Source organism: Rhynchophorus ferrugineus, unplaced genomic scaffold (assembly GCF_030347505.1).
Source record: "Rhynchophorus ferrugineus isolate W39M unplaced genomic scaffold, kcgeb_rfMv2 rfM10, whole genome shotgun sequence".
Taxonomy (NCBI): domain Eukaryota; kingdom Metazoa; phylum Arthropoda; class Insecta; order Coleoptera; family Curculionidae; genus Rhynchophorus; species Rhynchophorus ferrugineus.
In genome coordinates this window covers 25,565,649-25,583,747 of record NW_027472589.1, presented here as the reverse complement: position 1 = coordinate 25,583,747, position 18,099 = coordinate 25,565,649, and the positions used below count along the sequence as shown (strand labels likewise).

General features: G+C 35.4%; 1 protein-coding gene across 1 annotated transcript; it reads right to left on the bottom strand.

Moving 5' to 3' along the window:
• Positions 1–595: 595 nt before the first annotated feature.
• Positions 596–7,749, bottom strand: LOC143203920 (lipopolysaccharide-induced tumor necrosis factor-alpha factor homolog). The gene is made up of 4 exons (XM_076416251.1): positions 7,598–7,749; positions 3,403–3,587; positions 893–1,037; positions 596–820 (listed from the first exon to the last, which is right to left on the bottom strand). The coding sequence occupies exons 2-4, from the start codon at positions 3,572–3,574 to the stop codon at positions 718–720; spliced, it is 420 nt and encodes a 139-aa protein (XP_076272366.1). The 5' UTR covers positions 3,575–3,587; positions 7,598–7,749; the 3' UTR covers positions 596–717.
• Positions 7,750–18,099: the final 10,350 nt, after the last annotated feature.

Genomic DNA, 18,099 nt, shown 5'->3' with positions numbered 1-18,099 from the left:
TTCGAATATCTTGAAAGGCAAACTGGCGGACGAGGGTACAGACGATACTCAAAAATAATTTTATTAGAACTATTAGAGCTGAACTATTAGACCAAAAATTAACCATATTTATTGGCTTATTGGGAGTGTTATATTTGACGCATTAAAAGCGTAAACTAAAGCCTTTAGTAACATGTTTATCCGAAGGAATTGTTTAAGGGAACTTTGTTGATACTTTGTTGATAAATCACAATGCCCTAAATAAGGATTACGTACCAGTTTTATCGCTCTTCTTTCGAGACTCTTCATCAACAACTTCGGTAGGTTCTTTTTGGACTGTTTCGTAACAGTTTCGAAAGTTTTGAAAATGCTTAAGCTTTCGAGAAGTTATTTTTCCATAGCCCTATCTCTTTAAGGACGCCTAGGTTTAGGTTTAGTAAAAATAAATCGTTAATTTTTTCAGTAGATGGCTTTACTAAATTGTATTCTTGTGCTGTAAAAGTCTGATTTGTACACTTTTGGATATAAATGCCGACGCCTTGACTGGAGATTAGATAGTTTCTTAAAGTCTCGAAGGGTACTTGTTGACGTAGTTGATAGACGAATGTTATTGTAATCAATTTAATGTTTTGTTATTATGTATATACTGATTATTTTTAATAAATGTATATAACAATGGTAGTATAGTTATATAAAATAGTTATTTTTAGAGTTCATCACAACTTGTTTCTCATCTGTTTAATTGTTATATTCGCCTAAATAGGCTTTGCAGCTTGGACAGAAATGCTTCTTACTTTGGCAGGAATCCATGCAGTATGGAAAACAGCAGCACAACCAACATCTGTAAATAAGAACGTTTAAAATTAACAAAATAACGTATGCACCAAAGTAAATTTATGCAAAATTTGCTTACCCTATTACACAAAGAATAAGAGCAAATAAATGTGTCTTAGTTGTCGGTTCAGTTTCTACTGCTGTGGTAATAACAGCGTGACAATAAGGACAGCCTATTTGAATGGGGTTGGGCCCGTAAGCTGCAGGTGCTGTAGCTATAACCACTAAAACGAAAAAGAAAAATTAGTTCGCGTATTCCACGTTAGTTTATTTTATCGAAATAAATTTCCACTGCGACGGTATAGCCATGCCATATTAATAGCCATATTATGAAATATATTTCCTTTTATATTCATTTTACAATATTTACATTCCTTTTAATTTTTTCTATGAAAGTAAAGGGTATGTTCAACTATACTCTTAGATGTAGCACAAGCCTTGGATAAAGGATAGATGTTCATAAGCTAGAGAAAATAACACACAAAACAACACACTGAACTATTAAAATCTTACAATAGAGCAGTAATGTTTAAAGTTAAACAAGGGGAAGGCTACTCTATAATGATATAACCTGAGGCAGGTGTACCTAAGAAAATGTATAGGGCCAATTCTTTACCAACACTACACGTATGCTATATCAAAAATGGACAATATCACAATGGCTACATTTGCTGATAACACTGCGATCCTTGCTGTCATAGACAATAGCGAAGAAGCCACACGAAAATTAGAACAAGCAAGTGACGATATAAATAATTGAACCCAAACCTGGAAAATGAAAATGATCCAAAGTAAATTTGTGCATGTGTAGTTCACGTATAGTCAGACCGAGCAAGTACCAATAACAATAAATAATATTATCATTCCATATAGCAACAACGCTCAAGTACGCTACAAGTATGGGCGTTTTCACATCTGCCGGCACCGACATGACACTGATATCGGTGGATCGGAATTCACTTATGGAGATGTTTCGCGAAAAGTAATATGAATACTATAGGAATTTTCCAGAACAAAGTTCTGAGAAGTGTTGTAGGTGCACTTAGAGATTACAGGACTGATTGTTTACACCGAGACCTTCAGATACCGAGTGTCACTCAGGAAATCAAGGGAGCAATGCATGGAGACTGTCTCTACGACTCCATTCTCATGTCAATATCGAAGTAATACAACTCTTGGATAACACCAAAACCTGACACTGACTCAAAAGAATCAGACCATTTGCTCTTGTGTAGTGTAGTAACATGTATTTAATAGAAAAACATCAGTGTTAATATATAAACATTATTATACCAGAGACTGAAATAGGGCTAATAGATCGTTCTAGATATATACTTATATTTAAGTTATTATAAAGACAAATTGTAGGTACGTTGCATAGATAAATTTTAGATTATGGAATTTCTACGCAATCTTCATGCATCCATTGGAAACATTTGATCCATCTTAAGAAAAATTTTCCATTTTGTCTTGGGAAAAGCAACTGACAAACTGGGCATTCGACATCACCACTGTTACTACATTCTTCGTCAGCAGAAATCTAGAGTTGGTCGTGATCAGATGTTTCCCCATCCACTCATTTGTTATTTCTTGTCCGATGAAGTTCATCCAAACCAAAGCTGTTATTGTAGACAATACTTCTTTCCATATATCCAGACAGTTCTTGCTTGTGTATCATTTTCAACTTGCATATTTATTGTAATAATTATTTGCCACTAGTTTTAGACTAACAGCTTAGAGATTGACAGCAATTAAATGAAACATTCGGGATATGTGATTATGATACAATGCTGACAATTACTAAGATAGGGTGATGAGAGCGGAAATAACTAAAAGGGTGTATACAATAAATGGATGATAACTGTAGAAAACTGTATTGTTCGATGTGAAAGATTTGTGTGCATAAATATATGTGTAATTGTTCAGAATTATACATGAGCCTTAGGTTAGAATGTACGAGAAGAGGATGAATACTTGATAAATGTTATTTAGATATAGTAAATGTATTAGGGAGAATGTAGTGTTTAAATAAAAATTTACCAAGAATAGTGCAACGAGAGACAGCAATGAAGGAAACAAGAACTAAACCTAAAAAGGTAAATATGCCCTCTAATGAAAGGTGCACATTACTTGAATATAGAATTGTTAACTAGGCGAATTAGACCTCCAAAGGATACCATTACATAAAAAACGCGCCTAGAACTCTACCTCGTGGGTGGTGTGGAAAAGAGTTCAATGTAAATATAATAAAACTCTTACCTACAAACCATTGTGGCTGTATAATGAACTGTAATTTAAGTTCATTGATACCATAATGTTAAACTATATTATATTTGATAGCATTGTTTCATTATTTTTTGGCATCACAATTTTGTAATAAGTCAAAATCAAAATAAAACTCAGAGGTGATGAGGCAACATTGCAACGTTCCCACATCACAAATTTAGATGACGTGAATTCACTGATATTTTGGATAGACTATATAGTGTGAGTAAACAGAAAAAATACGACAAAGGACGAAATTACATTAGAGTACAAAATTTGACGACTGTAGCTTATATTAATTTAGAAAAAAAAATATATATATACCTGTATGTTCAATGTGATGTATGGGCGCTTGGCCAGAGTGGTTGACGTGTGGGGCACCTGGAGGTTGGTATATCCCAGAACTCGGTTGTGACGGATAAGAACCCGGAGGATACGTGCCCGGATTAGGCGGTGGTGCTTGATATGTATATGGCGGTGGCGATTGTTTATCCATTGTTTCTCGACACCTATAATAAAAATACTGTTCAACATAACGACAACCCCAATTTCTATAATATCTGAAACGATGTTTACTACTAAATCTCATGTTGATTTCAAAATTACCCCGTCCATACAGCGAACCATCCATCGGGTAACAGCCATGGTAAACAACCATTATTATTAAAAACAGTATAAAACCTCAATAAACCTCAGCCACATCACATCTGCAGTTTACTAGCCTACTTAGATATACAAAATTTAAAGGAGGCTTCTTTGCTAAAAAAGTTACCAGATTTATCTGTCGTGACTGGACTGGACAAGCATACACATTGGGGCTCCCCAATTATCGAAGGCAACCACTACGAGTAAGAGAAATAACGAAGCTTAAATAGCGAACCTACTTCCTAGCAAACTAGCAGAAATAATATTCCTGGCTTACTGGTTTTACATTTATCACAAAAATTATTAATAGTAACTTGTAGTCTGTGCCGTATTACATAACTCCTAACTAACTAAATAACTCGTTATAAACGGCAACACGGATGTACGTGGTCATTATTCTATCTGGACAGATTATAGTTGTTGTTTTATTTTGAGTATCTCTACCCCATGAGAAATTTACTGTTAAGGAAGTAAAACAAACAATTTTTAAAGAAATGAATGGTAAAAAAGGTCCTGGTTTTTACATAATTACATTCATATTTAATGCCGAGCTAAGACTTAATGACTTTACTCATTCTATACACCCTTTTAGTTGTTTCCACTCCAATCGCCCTATCTTAGTAATTGTCAACATTGCATCATAATCACATATCCCGAATGTTTCGCTTAATTGCTGTTAAAGTCAATTTCGAAGCAGTTAATCTAAAACTAGTGGCAAAGAATTATTATAATAGATATGCTGAAACAATTGAAATGATGAAATAAGTTGAAAATGATACACAAGCGAGAACTGTGTGGATATGTGGAAAGAAGTATTATCTACAATAACACCTTTGGTTTGGATGAACTTCATCAGACAAGAAATGACAAATGGTACAATCGTGACACTGATGGTTTCCTAGCACTTGGAAATTGGCTCAAATCATTATGATTTTTAAACCTGGGAACCTGGTATTTGACTTCCGTAATAAACACAGAACAACACAACAAATTGACAAAAATTTACGATAAACATGCTCCGCTGTATATCTCAAGCCTTCGACAAGGTGTGGCACACTGGACTGCATGTTAATTGAAAAAGCTTTTGCCCAATACGCACTTTCAACTGCTGAAATGATACCCCGCAGACAGACATTTTATTGTCAAACAGGGTGACCAATATACAGCAGTTAAGCAGGGCAGTGTTCTGGGCCCATTGTTACATCTTTGTATACAGCTGACCTACCGACCCCAAGAAAAACTACTGTTGCATTATCAGCCACAAGAAACCTCCAACTTCATCTTAACAAAGTCGAATTGTGGTTGAAAACGTGGCGTATTAAAGCAAATGAGACAAAATCTACCCTTGTGATATTCACCCTTTGTACGAGAACATGTCCCTCAATAAAATTGAATAATCATGAACTTCCGCAAGCAGATAACGTTAAATATCTGGCAATGTATTTTAATCGACATTTGACATGGAAAAACCTATAGTGACAAAACGCAATCAGCAATTTGGCTTAAACTGAACCAAATATATTGGCTGAGGGCGTAAATCTATTATCATTTGTTAACAAGGTTTTGCTGTATAAATCAATACTTAGACCGACTTGGACCTGTGGTATTGAAATGTGGGTTACAACTAATAAATCTAACATAACTATCCTCCAGACATTCCAGAACAAAGTATCGCGAGTCATCGTCGATGCCCCATATTACGTCTCCAACAAACTGTACTCTGAAAGACTGTTAGTGCATCCCAATTCACTCGCCAAACAGTTAAATGTGCGAGATGACAGTGTAGTACATATGCTTAAACGCAAACTACCATACGAACTGATTAATAGACACATAGAGTGAGATTTAATAATCTCTAGAATAAGTTAGAATAGTCTTTAGAATAAGTTAGGATATACTTTAAAATAAGTTAGAATAATATCTAGAATAAGATTTAGATTATAAGTTGTACAGCAGATCATATAATAGTATGCTTATTGCCCCATGGGCAGATTGTTGAAGTTTTAAGAGATTAATTTAGAAAAATCTGGATCATCGGTCTGCGAACAGTAAAACAGGAAATAATAAATTATAGCATAAATTATCAGCCCAAAATACAAACAGGCAAATGACATTGCCGTTGAGATAAATTAGAGGACAACAGCACGTGAAGCTTAAGAGATGCGACATCTCCAGCTTTAGTAATAGATTCATATACAGCAGTGATACTTAACCTGTGGTCAGCGGCACCCTGCAGGTCCGTGTTATGTGTAAGGGGCTCCGCAATAACTTCAGTGTCCTAAACGATCTGAACTTATGTCTACAAGGAAGAGATAACAATATCTTCCAAATTGAAGGTTAAATAGAAACTATGATAAAAAACATGACCTCTAACAAACCTAATCTACAATTAAAAAAAAACCTTAATGAGTTTCCTACATTGGCAACGTTTTTGGAATCATCTGGTGAATGCAAGCAGAAGATGCAATGAACACCTTCGCAGTTTGAGGTCGTCTTTACGGGATTATTTACCAGAACCCGCCAGAAATAAAAACCTTTCACAGCAGAATCCTTCAATGCAAATGATTTAGATATCATCCCATCCCATTATCCAACATCCCAAGCGAAATGTCATGTCATTTAGTTTGAAAACGTAATTTCAAAGAATGTTCGCTATCAAGTTTTTTGGTGAATTTAAAAAATGTTTATAAAGAAATATAAGAAGAAGCAAAAGAAACATTTGTTGTTTTTCTGACCCACATACCTCTGTGAAATGGTATTCTTTGCTCTCGTGTACATCAAAAACAAATACAGAAATAGATTACATTTGGAATCCGATTAGAGATTACAATCGAGTAAAAACGTCAGCGCGAATATTACCAATTTAGTTGCAAAAAAGCCTACAAGGAAGAGATAACAATATCTTCCAAACTGAAGATAAAATAGAAACTATGATAAAAAAAACACTTGACCTTTGTACCAATCGTACAATTTAAAGAAAACGTTTATGATTTTCCTACACTGACAACATTTTTGGAGTCGTCTGGTGAATGCAAACAGAAGATCAAATGAACACCTCAGTAGTTTGAGGTCGTCTTTTCGGGATTATTTTCCAGAACCCGGCAGAAAAAAAACCTTTCATAGCAGAATCCTTCAATGCAAATGATTTAGATATCATCCCATCCCATTATCCAACATCCCAAGCGAAATGTCATGTCATTTAGTTTGAAAACGTAATTTCAAAGAATGTTCGCTAACAAGTTTTTCGGTGAATTTAAAAAATGTTTATAAAGAAATATAAGAAGAAGCAAAAGAAACATTTATTGTTTTTCTGACCCACATACCTCTGTGAAATGGTATTCTTTGCTCTCGTGTACATCAAAAACAAATGCAGAAATAGATTACATTTGGAATCCGATTAGAGATTACGTATCGGGTAAAAATGTAAACACGAATATTATCAATTTAGTTGAAAAAAGGCAGCACCAACCTTCACAATAATACAGCATTTTAAATTTTTATGAAAATGTATTTTTTTCGATACTAAAATAAATTGTCTTAAATTTATCACTGTGCTTTTTATTTTGTATTTTTATTAACGGGGTATGGGATTGAAGATTTCTCGTTAAAAATACAATAACAAACAGTCTAGAAAATGGACAACACAGTAGCTTATTATACTGAAGCAGTTTGCCATGACGCAGAACAGAGAAGGAAAAGAAACATAACCACATCGAAAATTATGGTCGGGTTTCACGATTAAATGGTGAATGCGACGGTAACAGCAGCTATTCAATGGTCGCCTCTTTTTTGTTAATTGTGGTTTACCAATACTTGTTTGATACGGTCTTGATTCCTAATAATCTAGTCGTGAAATTTGTGTATAAATATTTACCTGTCTATATTTGTTCACAAACTACTTTCAGCCCAAAACCAGTATTAATTGCAACAGATTATATATCAGTTAGTTTCCGAACAGTTACAGAACTTTAATGATAACGTTACCAGAGCGCGCGTTAATCGGTATTGAGAAATTCTATGAATAATGCGGCAAACAGTGCGCAGAATTAATTTTTGATGCTTTGCAGTTAACAAGCAAATATTGCAGTTAACAAGCAAAGCAAACGCAAGCAATACATGTAAATGTCCCAGAATTTACTGATAACGAGAATAAATTCGTTTCAGTCCTGCTAGGCCCAATTCAATCCATCATATCCATCGTTACACAAATATTTATACGAAATGAATAGTTTGGGGTATATTATGTTATGATTAAAAACACTATAGGGACTGTGGAGAACATATTACTTTATGTAATTATATATAGTATATATATATATATATATATATATATATATATATATGTATTGTATTTATGTAGTACAATTTAAACTTTGCTTCAAAATAGGCCTCAGTTTCGGCGATCACCTCTTCACTCGACGAAAATTTGTTCCCAGCGAGCATTCTTTTGAGATATGAGAATAGGAAATAGTCGCTGGGGACAGGATCTGAAGAATACGGTGGATGAGAAAGCAATTCTAAGTCCAATTCATGGATTTTTGACAGGGTGTTTTGTCTTGGTGAAGCAGTACTTTCTTTTTCTTCAAATGCGTTATTCGGCGATTTTGTTCTTCAAACGGTCCAATAACGTTATGTAACAGTCGCTGTTGATGGTCCTTCCATTTTGAAGGTACTCAATGAAAATTATTCCATGGGCATCCTAAAATACAGACGCCATAACATTGCCAGCCGACTGTTGCTTTTTACCACGCCTGCGAGCGGGTCCATCGTGTACAATCCACTCGAATGACTGTCGATTGGACTTCAAAGTGAAGTGATGGAGCCATATTTCATCCATTGTCACATATCGACGTAAAAACTCCAAAAACCAGAACAACCGTCAGACTTCAACGTACTTGAACTGTTATGGCGAGTTTTATAGCATAGAATGAAGAGTAGATTTCCATCTCCAACATCACTGAAACAATTGGCGGATATTTTGGTACAAGAATGGAACAACATTCCATTGGGAACTATTCAGACGATTCTATTCTGCGAAGAATTGCATACGTTTTGATATCAAATGCCAGCTCAGTACCTTGTTAATAAATTAATAATATTATTCTGTGATTATTACAATTAAAGAAAGAAAACACACATAAAATTAACACTAGTTGAAATAAAGGCAATAAAACAAAAAATAACATTGGCGCTGACAGTAGGGTGCAAGGGGGTACATTTGAAATAAAGTAATAACTGGAAAAAAGGTGTGGAAAGAAAATTTAATACAATTTTTTTCATATATATTTTAAAGTCTCCTTTTACCTACTATGGGTTTATCCGGGCTGGACCTAAAGTTTAACGTGGGCTACGAACCACGGTCCTCGGCATTAAGCCTACCGACTAGCGAGTGACCAACTTTAGAAATCATTCCAGAAGACATCTGGTCTTACCCAGCCTGGTTACTGACGTGACTGGGATTTGGATGGATTAACTTTTTACCAATGGGGGTTTATTTGGACGGGACATACTGTTTAACGTAGGCTGCGAACCACAGTCCTCGGGATTAACCCTACCGACTGGCAATTGACCAATCATCCCAGAAGACATCCCAGCCTGGTTACTGATGGGACTGGGATCATTTTCCTTGTCGGCTTTTGCACTCTTACCTAGGACTGTCACAAATATTAAATAATTACAAACATAAATTTACGACCATGCTCCAGCAAGATTCGAACCCGCGACTATCGCAACAGCAGGTGGACCGTCCTGTCGCCTTTACTACTACGCCAACCAAACTGGCAAATATACGGTTTGGGAAATGTAATTTTGGTTCTTCCGAATAGATGGCTTGGTTTTATGAAACCATACCACTTTTTTTTACTGGCCTAAAACCAGGCGCTGGAATGCATGTCGCATATCCAATCGCGGAGGCTTGCCCTGGAGCGACAAGTTAGGCCGGGTTACCGAAATCACCTCACAGCTGACCCCTCTAGGTTGCTACTGCTAATGTATTAAATTTGGTGATATAGCACGATATGGCACGAAGACCCGGCGAAAGAGTAGCTAGTGGAACTAGTTGATTCGCAATCTTGAGTTAACACATGACTGGATGCTGTCGTATGGGGGCAAAAGTTATGACTGCTGCTACCGATAAGGTCATTGCAGCCTGAAAAAGTGGAAATTAATGGTGACCCGGTGCTAAGCTCCCAGCATGTCGACCACCTTGCGAACAAGTGCGTTTTCAGAAGGTTCAGAACTTGAGCTGAGTTATGGCTTGTGGAAGGATTGACATATGAAGTAATTGGTTTCTGGAGTATCAGTTTCTCTGAAAAGAAAAGGAGCTTATTGTGGAAAACTTGAAAACCTTTCACCTGGTTGGATATAACAATCTTGAAGTAAACATTGAATCTGTAAAGTAGTACGGAACGGATTAATATATTGTAAAATAAGTATATAATTGAGATGGAAAGTCTGCTAGAAGAGCAGATCAGAGAAGTTAGCAGGTTTGCTATTCTCGAAACTTTCTGGATTGCTTTCTGGTCTTGGGAATGCCAACTGAATCGTCGATCGAAGTGGAGACCTAGGTACGTGACGTTATCCGGTCATGGAACTGTTGCGGTGTAGATCTTGAGTTGCGAGACGCGCAGTGCGTTACGCTTCTTACGTAAAATGATGACCTGGATTTTCAGGAGGTTGATTTGCAACTTCCAACATTTGAACCATTTGGCAGCTTGATCGAGCTGCTTCTGTAAACGTCCTTGAATGGTATCCTCAAACCTGGAGGCCGTGAAGAAAGTAGTGTCATCAGCGTAAAACGCTACGTTAATGTGCTCTTTTCTCGGCAGATCTGAAATAAATAGGTTAAATAGGGCTGGGTCCAGTGGTGAGCCTTGAGATACGCCAGCTTTGTTTGATTTTCATAACAAAGCTGGTGGTAAGTGTTTACATAATCTGGACCAGGAAAGATCTGATCGATAGGTAGGATTTGATGAGAGCGATTAGGTAACCGTACACATTTTGTGATTAAAACGTCGCGCCAGATCTTGGCGAAAGCTTTGATTAGGTCCAGGAGAAATGCTCTAAGCTTTTCACGTCGGCTAAGAGCGTGTTGTGTGATGGATATGTGCCGCCTGTGAGTAGCCTGATGAACGGATGAATGGTAAGCATGATATTCGAATTGTTCGTCAAGAATGATGTTGTTTTCCTTGGTGAATGAGTTGAGAGCGTGGAGCATTACACTCTCAGCAAACTGCGAAATGGTACTGATAAGACTGATGGGCCTGTAACCAGATGGAGATGATTTTGTTCCTTTCTTGGGAATAACCGCTATATGGGCGTGTTTCCAAGACGCCGGAAAATGTTGCAGCCTCATGATTATGAGTTAATTATGTTAGCTAATTCCGCGAGTTTCTTATGCGGGAGCCTTTTTAATTGGGTAATTCGTCAGAAGAATTCCGTCGAAACCCGGATATTTACCATACTACGGTACGTTTGACAGGTAACAGTCCGGAATACTCTACCGGGTGTACCGGAAAAACATTACCGGTTTTTTTAACAGATGTCGCTAAAGTTGAGTGTACAATGTTATGATTTGAAATATATTAAGCTTCAAAGCTATACACGTTATATTTTGCAAAAGTAACACCGACATAGATTTATACCTCTTTGAAAATGTCAAATTTCGTGCCTGAAAACCTGCATTTACGGCATGCATTACTTTTCATATTTGATAAAAAGATAAGTGCGCTGAAAGGCATCGTTTACTGTTAGATTTCAAGTTAGCAGTCTCCAGTCATATAACTTTAACGCTCCGTAGAAGAACAGAACGCAAATAGAGGATGCTAAATATCTTGGTATGCATCTAAATCGACGCCTAACTTGGAAGAAGTATATACTGTAAAAGCATTGTAGCGACCTTGAGCATGTCGAATTTTACATCGTGGAATAACGGTCTACAAAATACTCAGAAATATAATCCCAGATGTTGAACACGGGCGGGGTGCTAACTGGAACCCGACAACGAATAGCTGGCGGCAACCCCGAGACGTTTATCTGGGATATTATTGAAGGGTATTTCGGTCATTCAGTGCTCAACCCTCGTTTGGTTTAGACGTGCCACCATCGACTGCCCAAGCCTCGTCAACAGGTAACTCCGCTGCCATCTGTTTTATTATTTTGTATTTTTCCCATTTTTTTTATATTGCCAATAAATAACGGTCACATCATGTAAACACCACTGTTTTATTTCGTTTTACCTCCATTCACCGAGCCACATCATTTTACCCTAAAGCATTATATACTGTAAAGAATTATATTTTAATATAATATTTTAAATTCATCTCAAAAAAAACCGAACAAAATGAAACACTTGTGGTTCGAGGAGTTGGAAATCGAACCAGAATCGACCGTTAGAAAGTTTACGTTAACGGTAAAACATCGATCATATTTTAAGAGAAATTTGATATTGGTGTGTTTTATGTTTCCGGGAAAATTGAGATACCGGTAAAGAATCTGCCACCTTTGCACCCAGCACCAAAAACAATTGACATAATTGGCAACATGTTTAGCCCCCTTCCCGAACTGCAGTTGCCAAATGTGATTCTATTCATTTATCTATTCAGTTATCTATTCCGCTATATATTTATTTATCTATTCAGTTATCTATTCCGTTATCTACTCATTTATCTATTCAGTTATCAATTTATTCTGAACATTCGGCGCTATTTATTTATTTAATTATTATAACTCATAATCACTATAAATCAAAGGTAATAATTTTACGGTTGCAACTGTAAATATAAATTGTAGTTATCTTATAAACCAGAGGCTATTGGCATGGTGGCCAGAGTTTCTGATGTATAGTTATGATCTATGGGTAATTTATAGCATACATAAACGCCACTGAAAGTGGTTTCTAATGGCCCTTGATGGTAGCGTATCTATCATGTGGCTTTTAGCTTTCTCCCTTGTAAGCATTGCACGTCCATCATAGCTGGAGCTGGAGAAGTGAGTGCACTAGTAACAGTACTATTTATTTGTTAATTTGTTTATTTATTTTAAAAATACAGCTTAATCCTAGCGAAGCCTACAAATCTTAGTGACAGTATCACATTGCACGTCATTATTGTCAGTGCTGGACATAAGCTGGTACGTCGCGTGCTGTCGCTTCGTACCGTGAGCACATGTCATACTTCATCCAAGCATAGTTTATCATTGCTATCAGATATCGCTATTGTCTTTCATCATTATTCCCTAATACCAAGTTTAAGCATTGTTATCACTATCGGCATTGAAAACTCAACAGACCGACGTACAAATTCAATTACGTCAATTCGCCTTAATTATCAGTATCATCACCGTTTTTAATTAACTTGGCCGATAATTCCTTTAATAATTATACAGCTGATTTAAAGTTCTTTATATCTTACTTTTATTCTTGAAAATAGGTTGCTCAGGTACTTTTTTATTTATTTCAGAACTGTCGCCCTACTATTTCCTCAATAGACCTTTACCACCTGTTTACTTTTACTTTAATTGATTTATTATTTGTAAGTACTTTATATGATGTTTCTTTTTATTGTGTATATATTTTCTTGTAACTAAAATAACCAAATATCCTTTAAAAATAATTTATATTTTTTATTTATGCCCACATAATGAAATTCGTTCTACAATACTTGCCAAATGGAAATGTTTAAAATGAAGTGATACAACGCGATATTCCTCTAGAACCAATAACGAATGTAATTTAACGGGGTTGTGTGAAGTACTTCAAAAGAGTTGTCAGTACATCCCAATGTACTCGCTAATTAGCTAAATATGCGAAGTGACAATGAAGTCCCATCTAATTATTGGAAATAGACTTTGGAATAAGATTAGTTAATTAAAATAGTATTTTTTACAGAAGATTGCTTAGTGAAGTGATTTTCTACATGCCATGCATATATAATATAAACGTAACAAATACTTATTGCCCTCTGGTCAGATTATAGATCTACTAAAAGTAATAAAAAAATATATTTAGCAGACGAAAATTTCTTTTTCGTGCTATTGGTAGTACAAAACTGATTATACAACAGTAAAGCTTCAAGCAACTGAAGAATAAAAATCAAAACATGCCAACAAGTTCGAACAAACTGCGAAAATGTTTAGGAAAGTGTGATGTCAGGAAAACTTTTGTCAGGAAAGGGATGTTTGACTGAATATAGCAGATTGTTATGATTTGTGACCTACTTAAATAAAGCAAATTATTGTTTTTGTTCTTTGTAAATGTAATCATGCTCATTGCCTATAGAACTTGCATGTGCTATAACTATTAATAAAATCGGACAATTTCTGCGGTGTGCGGTTTAACATTAGTAAACTAATTTTATGTCGTATGCTCCAGAGTTGGTAAATCATCTTTTATCTTTATTAAATCATTGAATGTCGTCTTTTTACTAACTGTATATTAATTATTATAAACTTTTAATGTATTTTTGGTATAATATCTTCATTTATCCTCCTGAACTTAGTTAAAATAATTAGAATATCAGAGTGAGAACTTTTTCTGCTAAAGTGGTCAGCTAGATTCAAATAATATTTTGCTGAGGATGAACACTTTTTTTGCTAGATTTGAAAGAGAGCTGATCAAGCTAATAGGCCAGTAATCGGATTTATCGTTTTAGTCAATAAACACTAGTAATTGTATATAATTATTAAAATATGTTGAAATAGATTTTAATTCGATTTATTATATGTGAACATACGCCGTTTATTGGCCGTAAGCAGTTGGGGTGCGGCCTCCTTTGAATATCCGAAGAAATATTAAGATCCCCTCCCCACACCTGAAGAAGGAAAAGTCCTAATCCAAGGACAATTGAATAAGCTTCTGAGCTGGCTTCTTGTATAAACCATAGTGGAAGTTTTATTATAAAAACCACGTGCCCATCCTCCATTCTCACATATATAAGCTTCATCTTACATTAGATATGCAAATTAGAATCTTAATTTACAAAATACTTTATTACTATTGTTCTGTTGCACTTGCATCAAAACACAAGTAAGATGACTCTACTTACTTAACTAGTCTATTTAAGCTGATTTTAAGAACAACTTTCAAACATTATAAAAATCATGTGGTTTGTTTCGCTGCAATCTTCTGATTGCCTGCTTATTGTCTAGTCCAGTATTGCTTCCACATTACTGTGACTTACTTCACTTTTTAAGGCAAAATTTTGAATAACTTTATAGATCCATCTGATTTCGAGGTCAACATCCATATATATATTTATATATATATATAGATATATATATATATATATATATATATATATATATATATATATATATATATATATATATATAGTATAGATTTAACATAGATTAACATTTCAATCAGATCGTTTTTAATTATGCTATGGATTAGTTTTTTTTTCTATGATTAGGTATATGTTTAATTGTTATATTGTATTTATGGTTATTGTACATTTTTAGATTTTATGTTTTGTTTCATTTGTTCTATTGTATTATCTATATTTACTACAGTATATTATTTAAAATTAGCAATTAATACATGAAAATACAATAAAAAATTTGTGGGGTATTATTTCATTCTATAGGAAAATTCCATTCCTTTTTACAGATCCACAGAACATTCAAATATAAAAGTAATTCTACTTCGTTTAAAATTAAATTATAAATTACATATTATAATAGTATTCAGTAATTATTTTTTTTAAATTAGTTAAAGTTAGTTCGGGAGGAATTTATACATCTCCTTATACTAACTTTGGAAAATATAACCACATATAAAATTAACTGCCCCAAGCAATTATCTCCGTCCTTTCCTCTCTCACAATTTATACAGGAAAGGGTTCGTACATCTTCGTCTGACATCACGAATTAAAAAAAACCGTGGAACAAAAATCGTCGAACCGTGCTTTTGGCTGAAAATAGTAATTACTATTTTCAGTTGCTAGTTTTTTGACTATCGACTGTTTCGACTGGTTTCAGTCGATAGTTCCCAACGCTAATTTTTACTATTAATGGATGTGTATTGGTTTACCTGATGGAACCAGGTTGGGTTTTAAAGTATTAGTGGGTCACGAATGGGCAGTGTGAATATGACCGGACCATGGCAAAATAATTTTTGGGAAAAACTGATTCATATAAACTGTGGTTGGTAAAAAGTATAGATATAGTATAGAGGAAACATTTCATTTCTGAGAAAAATTTTCACTATTATTTATATAACAAAGCTGATAACCACTCATCGAACAACAGTAACTTTTAAATCTGTTTATTAGTCTTATCTTATTTAATTTGTTATTTATTTTAAGTCACTAAAGTATCTCTTGAACTGTTTATATATTGACTAGCTGTCCCGGAAAACGTTGTTTTGCCATATCATTTTTTTCTAGAGTATAAAATTATATCTTATCTATTGAAAGTATGTGCGTATATAGTTTATGAGCGGAAAAAGCAAACCATAATTTTAAAAAAGGTATTGAGACAATAAAAAAAGTATTGAGACAATAAACAAAGTATTGAAAGTATTCATTTTGTCGGTTATTCAATACTTTTGAATACTTTTTCCTTTTTGCTTTGTAGAACGATTTATCTTTTGCCTCAAAATAGGCCTGTCACCTGTTGCTCTCCACTCAGATATCGATCGTTTTGATTCAGGTGTGAAGTGATGGATCCATGTTTCATTGTCACATATCGACGCAAAAATGTCAGTTTGTTACGTCTAAACATGGCCAAACACTACTCAGAGTCATGAACACATTTTTGTTTTTCGTCAACAGTGAGCAAACGCGGCACCCACTTTGAACAGAGCTTTCTCATAGTCGAATGCTCATGCGATATAAAACCAACACGATCTTTTGATATCTTTACGATGTTAGTTAACTCACGCAACTTCACTTCTCGATCATTCGAAGCGATTTTGCGGATTTTTTATGTTTTGTGGTGTTACCAGCTCATTTGAACGTCTATTGCGTTCTGCATCATCGGTGTCTCTACGACCATGTTAGAAGTCAGCAAATCAGCGTTTTATTGCTGTATGTGAGAGAGCGGAGTCAAAAGCAATATAAAAGTAAAACACGAAATTGTTTTTAATCCATTGTTTTGAAAATAACAAAACTAGAACCACTCTTAACAAATTAACTCTTAAACGTATGTGTAGAATATGATGAAATTTTAACAACTTTCTTTGGAAGGTTAGTACTAACTGAAAAACCGTTGTATGTGTACCGCTACGACCTTTTAAGCCACCACGTATATAGCTACACTAAGTTCAAAAGTTGTGGATTGGTACCATGCGGTTCCCGGCTATAAAATACCACAAGGACAGGTCTCTTTTTTCTCTTTTCTCTTTTCTCTATCCCCTTGTAACAGTATCACTTCAGTAGCGCTTCCATATTTCCTTTACCTAACCTAATATCCTATCCATCCCCCCGTCGAACACATGTAGTATTTAAGATGGACCTAAACAACTTTTTATTTAGCCGGCGTTTTCTGTTCCGGTGCAAATGTCTTCCAAAATAATAGTAGTAAATGTTCGGATAAACAATCGTGTTAAAAGCCATACATTCCGACCGACAAGACGAATAATCCTACAAATACAATAAACTAGCGCTGTCTATATGTCAGGTCCGGAACTTTTCAGTCCATATATATAGGGTGTTATATTCAGGAGTCACCAAAGCTAAAAACCCATTCCATAGTGGGATTCCATAGAAAATCGGGTAGAAACAGTAACATTTTGATTTTTAAGGAAAAATTAGCGGGAGAATATACGACACGATACTGAAACATTATTTTACAACAACTATAAGCTGTCCAGACGGAACAGTGTGGCATAATTTCCGTCGTGAGCGCATGTTTCACGCGCGTACTACGACCATGAGTCAAGTACGTCAAGTACCGACCCGTAGCGCAATGTATTGTTATTCATGTTTTAGCGTGGGAAGGAGTTAAAAAGGCGGATTTTTTTTGCATTTGCGAAATCATTTCGATAGTGGGTGAGGCCGAAGCATTGAAGGATGGTCTCGAAACCGTCGAGAATGAGCCGTATGATCGTCGAACGCGAACAAGCATCACGCCAGACAATATTCGCCGCGTAGAAACAACTCATTTTGGACCATAGGATGAATGGTCGAGACATTTCGGCTGAACTTGGCATCAGTATTGGTAGTGTGGAGTCTATCATCCATGAACACCTTCAATATCGCAAAATAACGGCGCGATGGGTTCCTAAATTGTTGAACTTCGAACAGAAATTGATTGAGGTGACGATTTTTTAATGCGAATCTTCACTACAGACGAGACATGGGTACGCTATTACACTTCCGAAAGCAATATGTCGTCTAAAGAGTGGCGAAAGGAGGAGCGAAGGGCGGAAGTCAAAGC

Coding starts and splice junctions, on each gene's coding strand:
- LOC143203920 (XM_076416251.1), bottom strand. CDS start 3,574: ATGGATAAACAATCGCCACCGCCATATACATATCAAGCACCACCGCCT. Junction 1,038..3,402: donor ACATCACATTGAACATACAG/GTATATATATAT, acceptor TTTTCGTTTTAG/TGGTTATAGCTACAGCACCT. Junction 821..892: donor CTTATTCTTTGTGTAATAGG/GTAAGCAAATTT, acceptor TCTTATTTACAG/ATGTTGGTTGTGCTGCTGTT.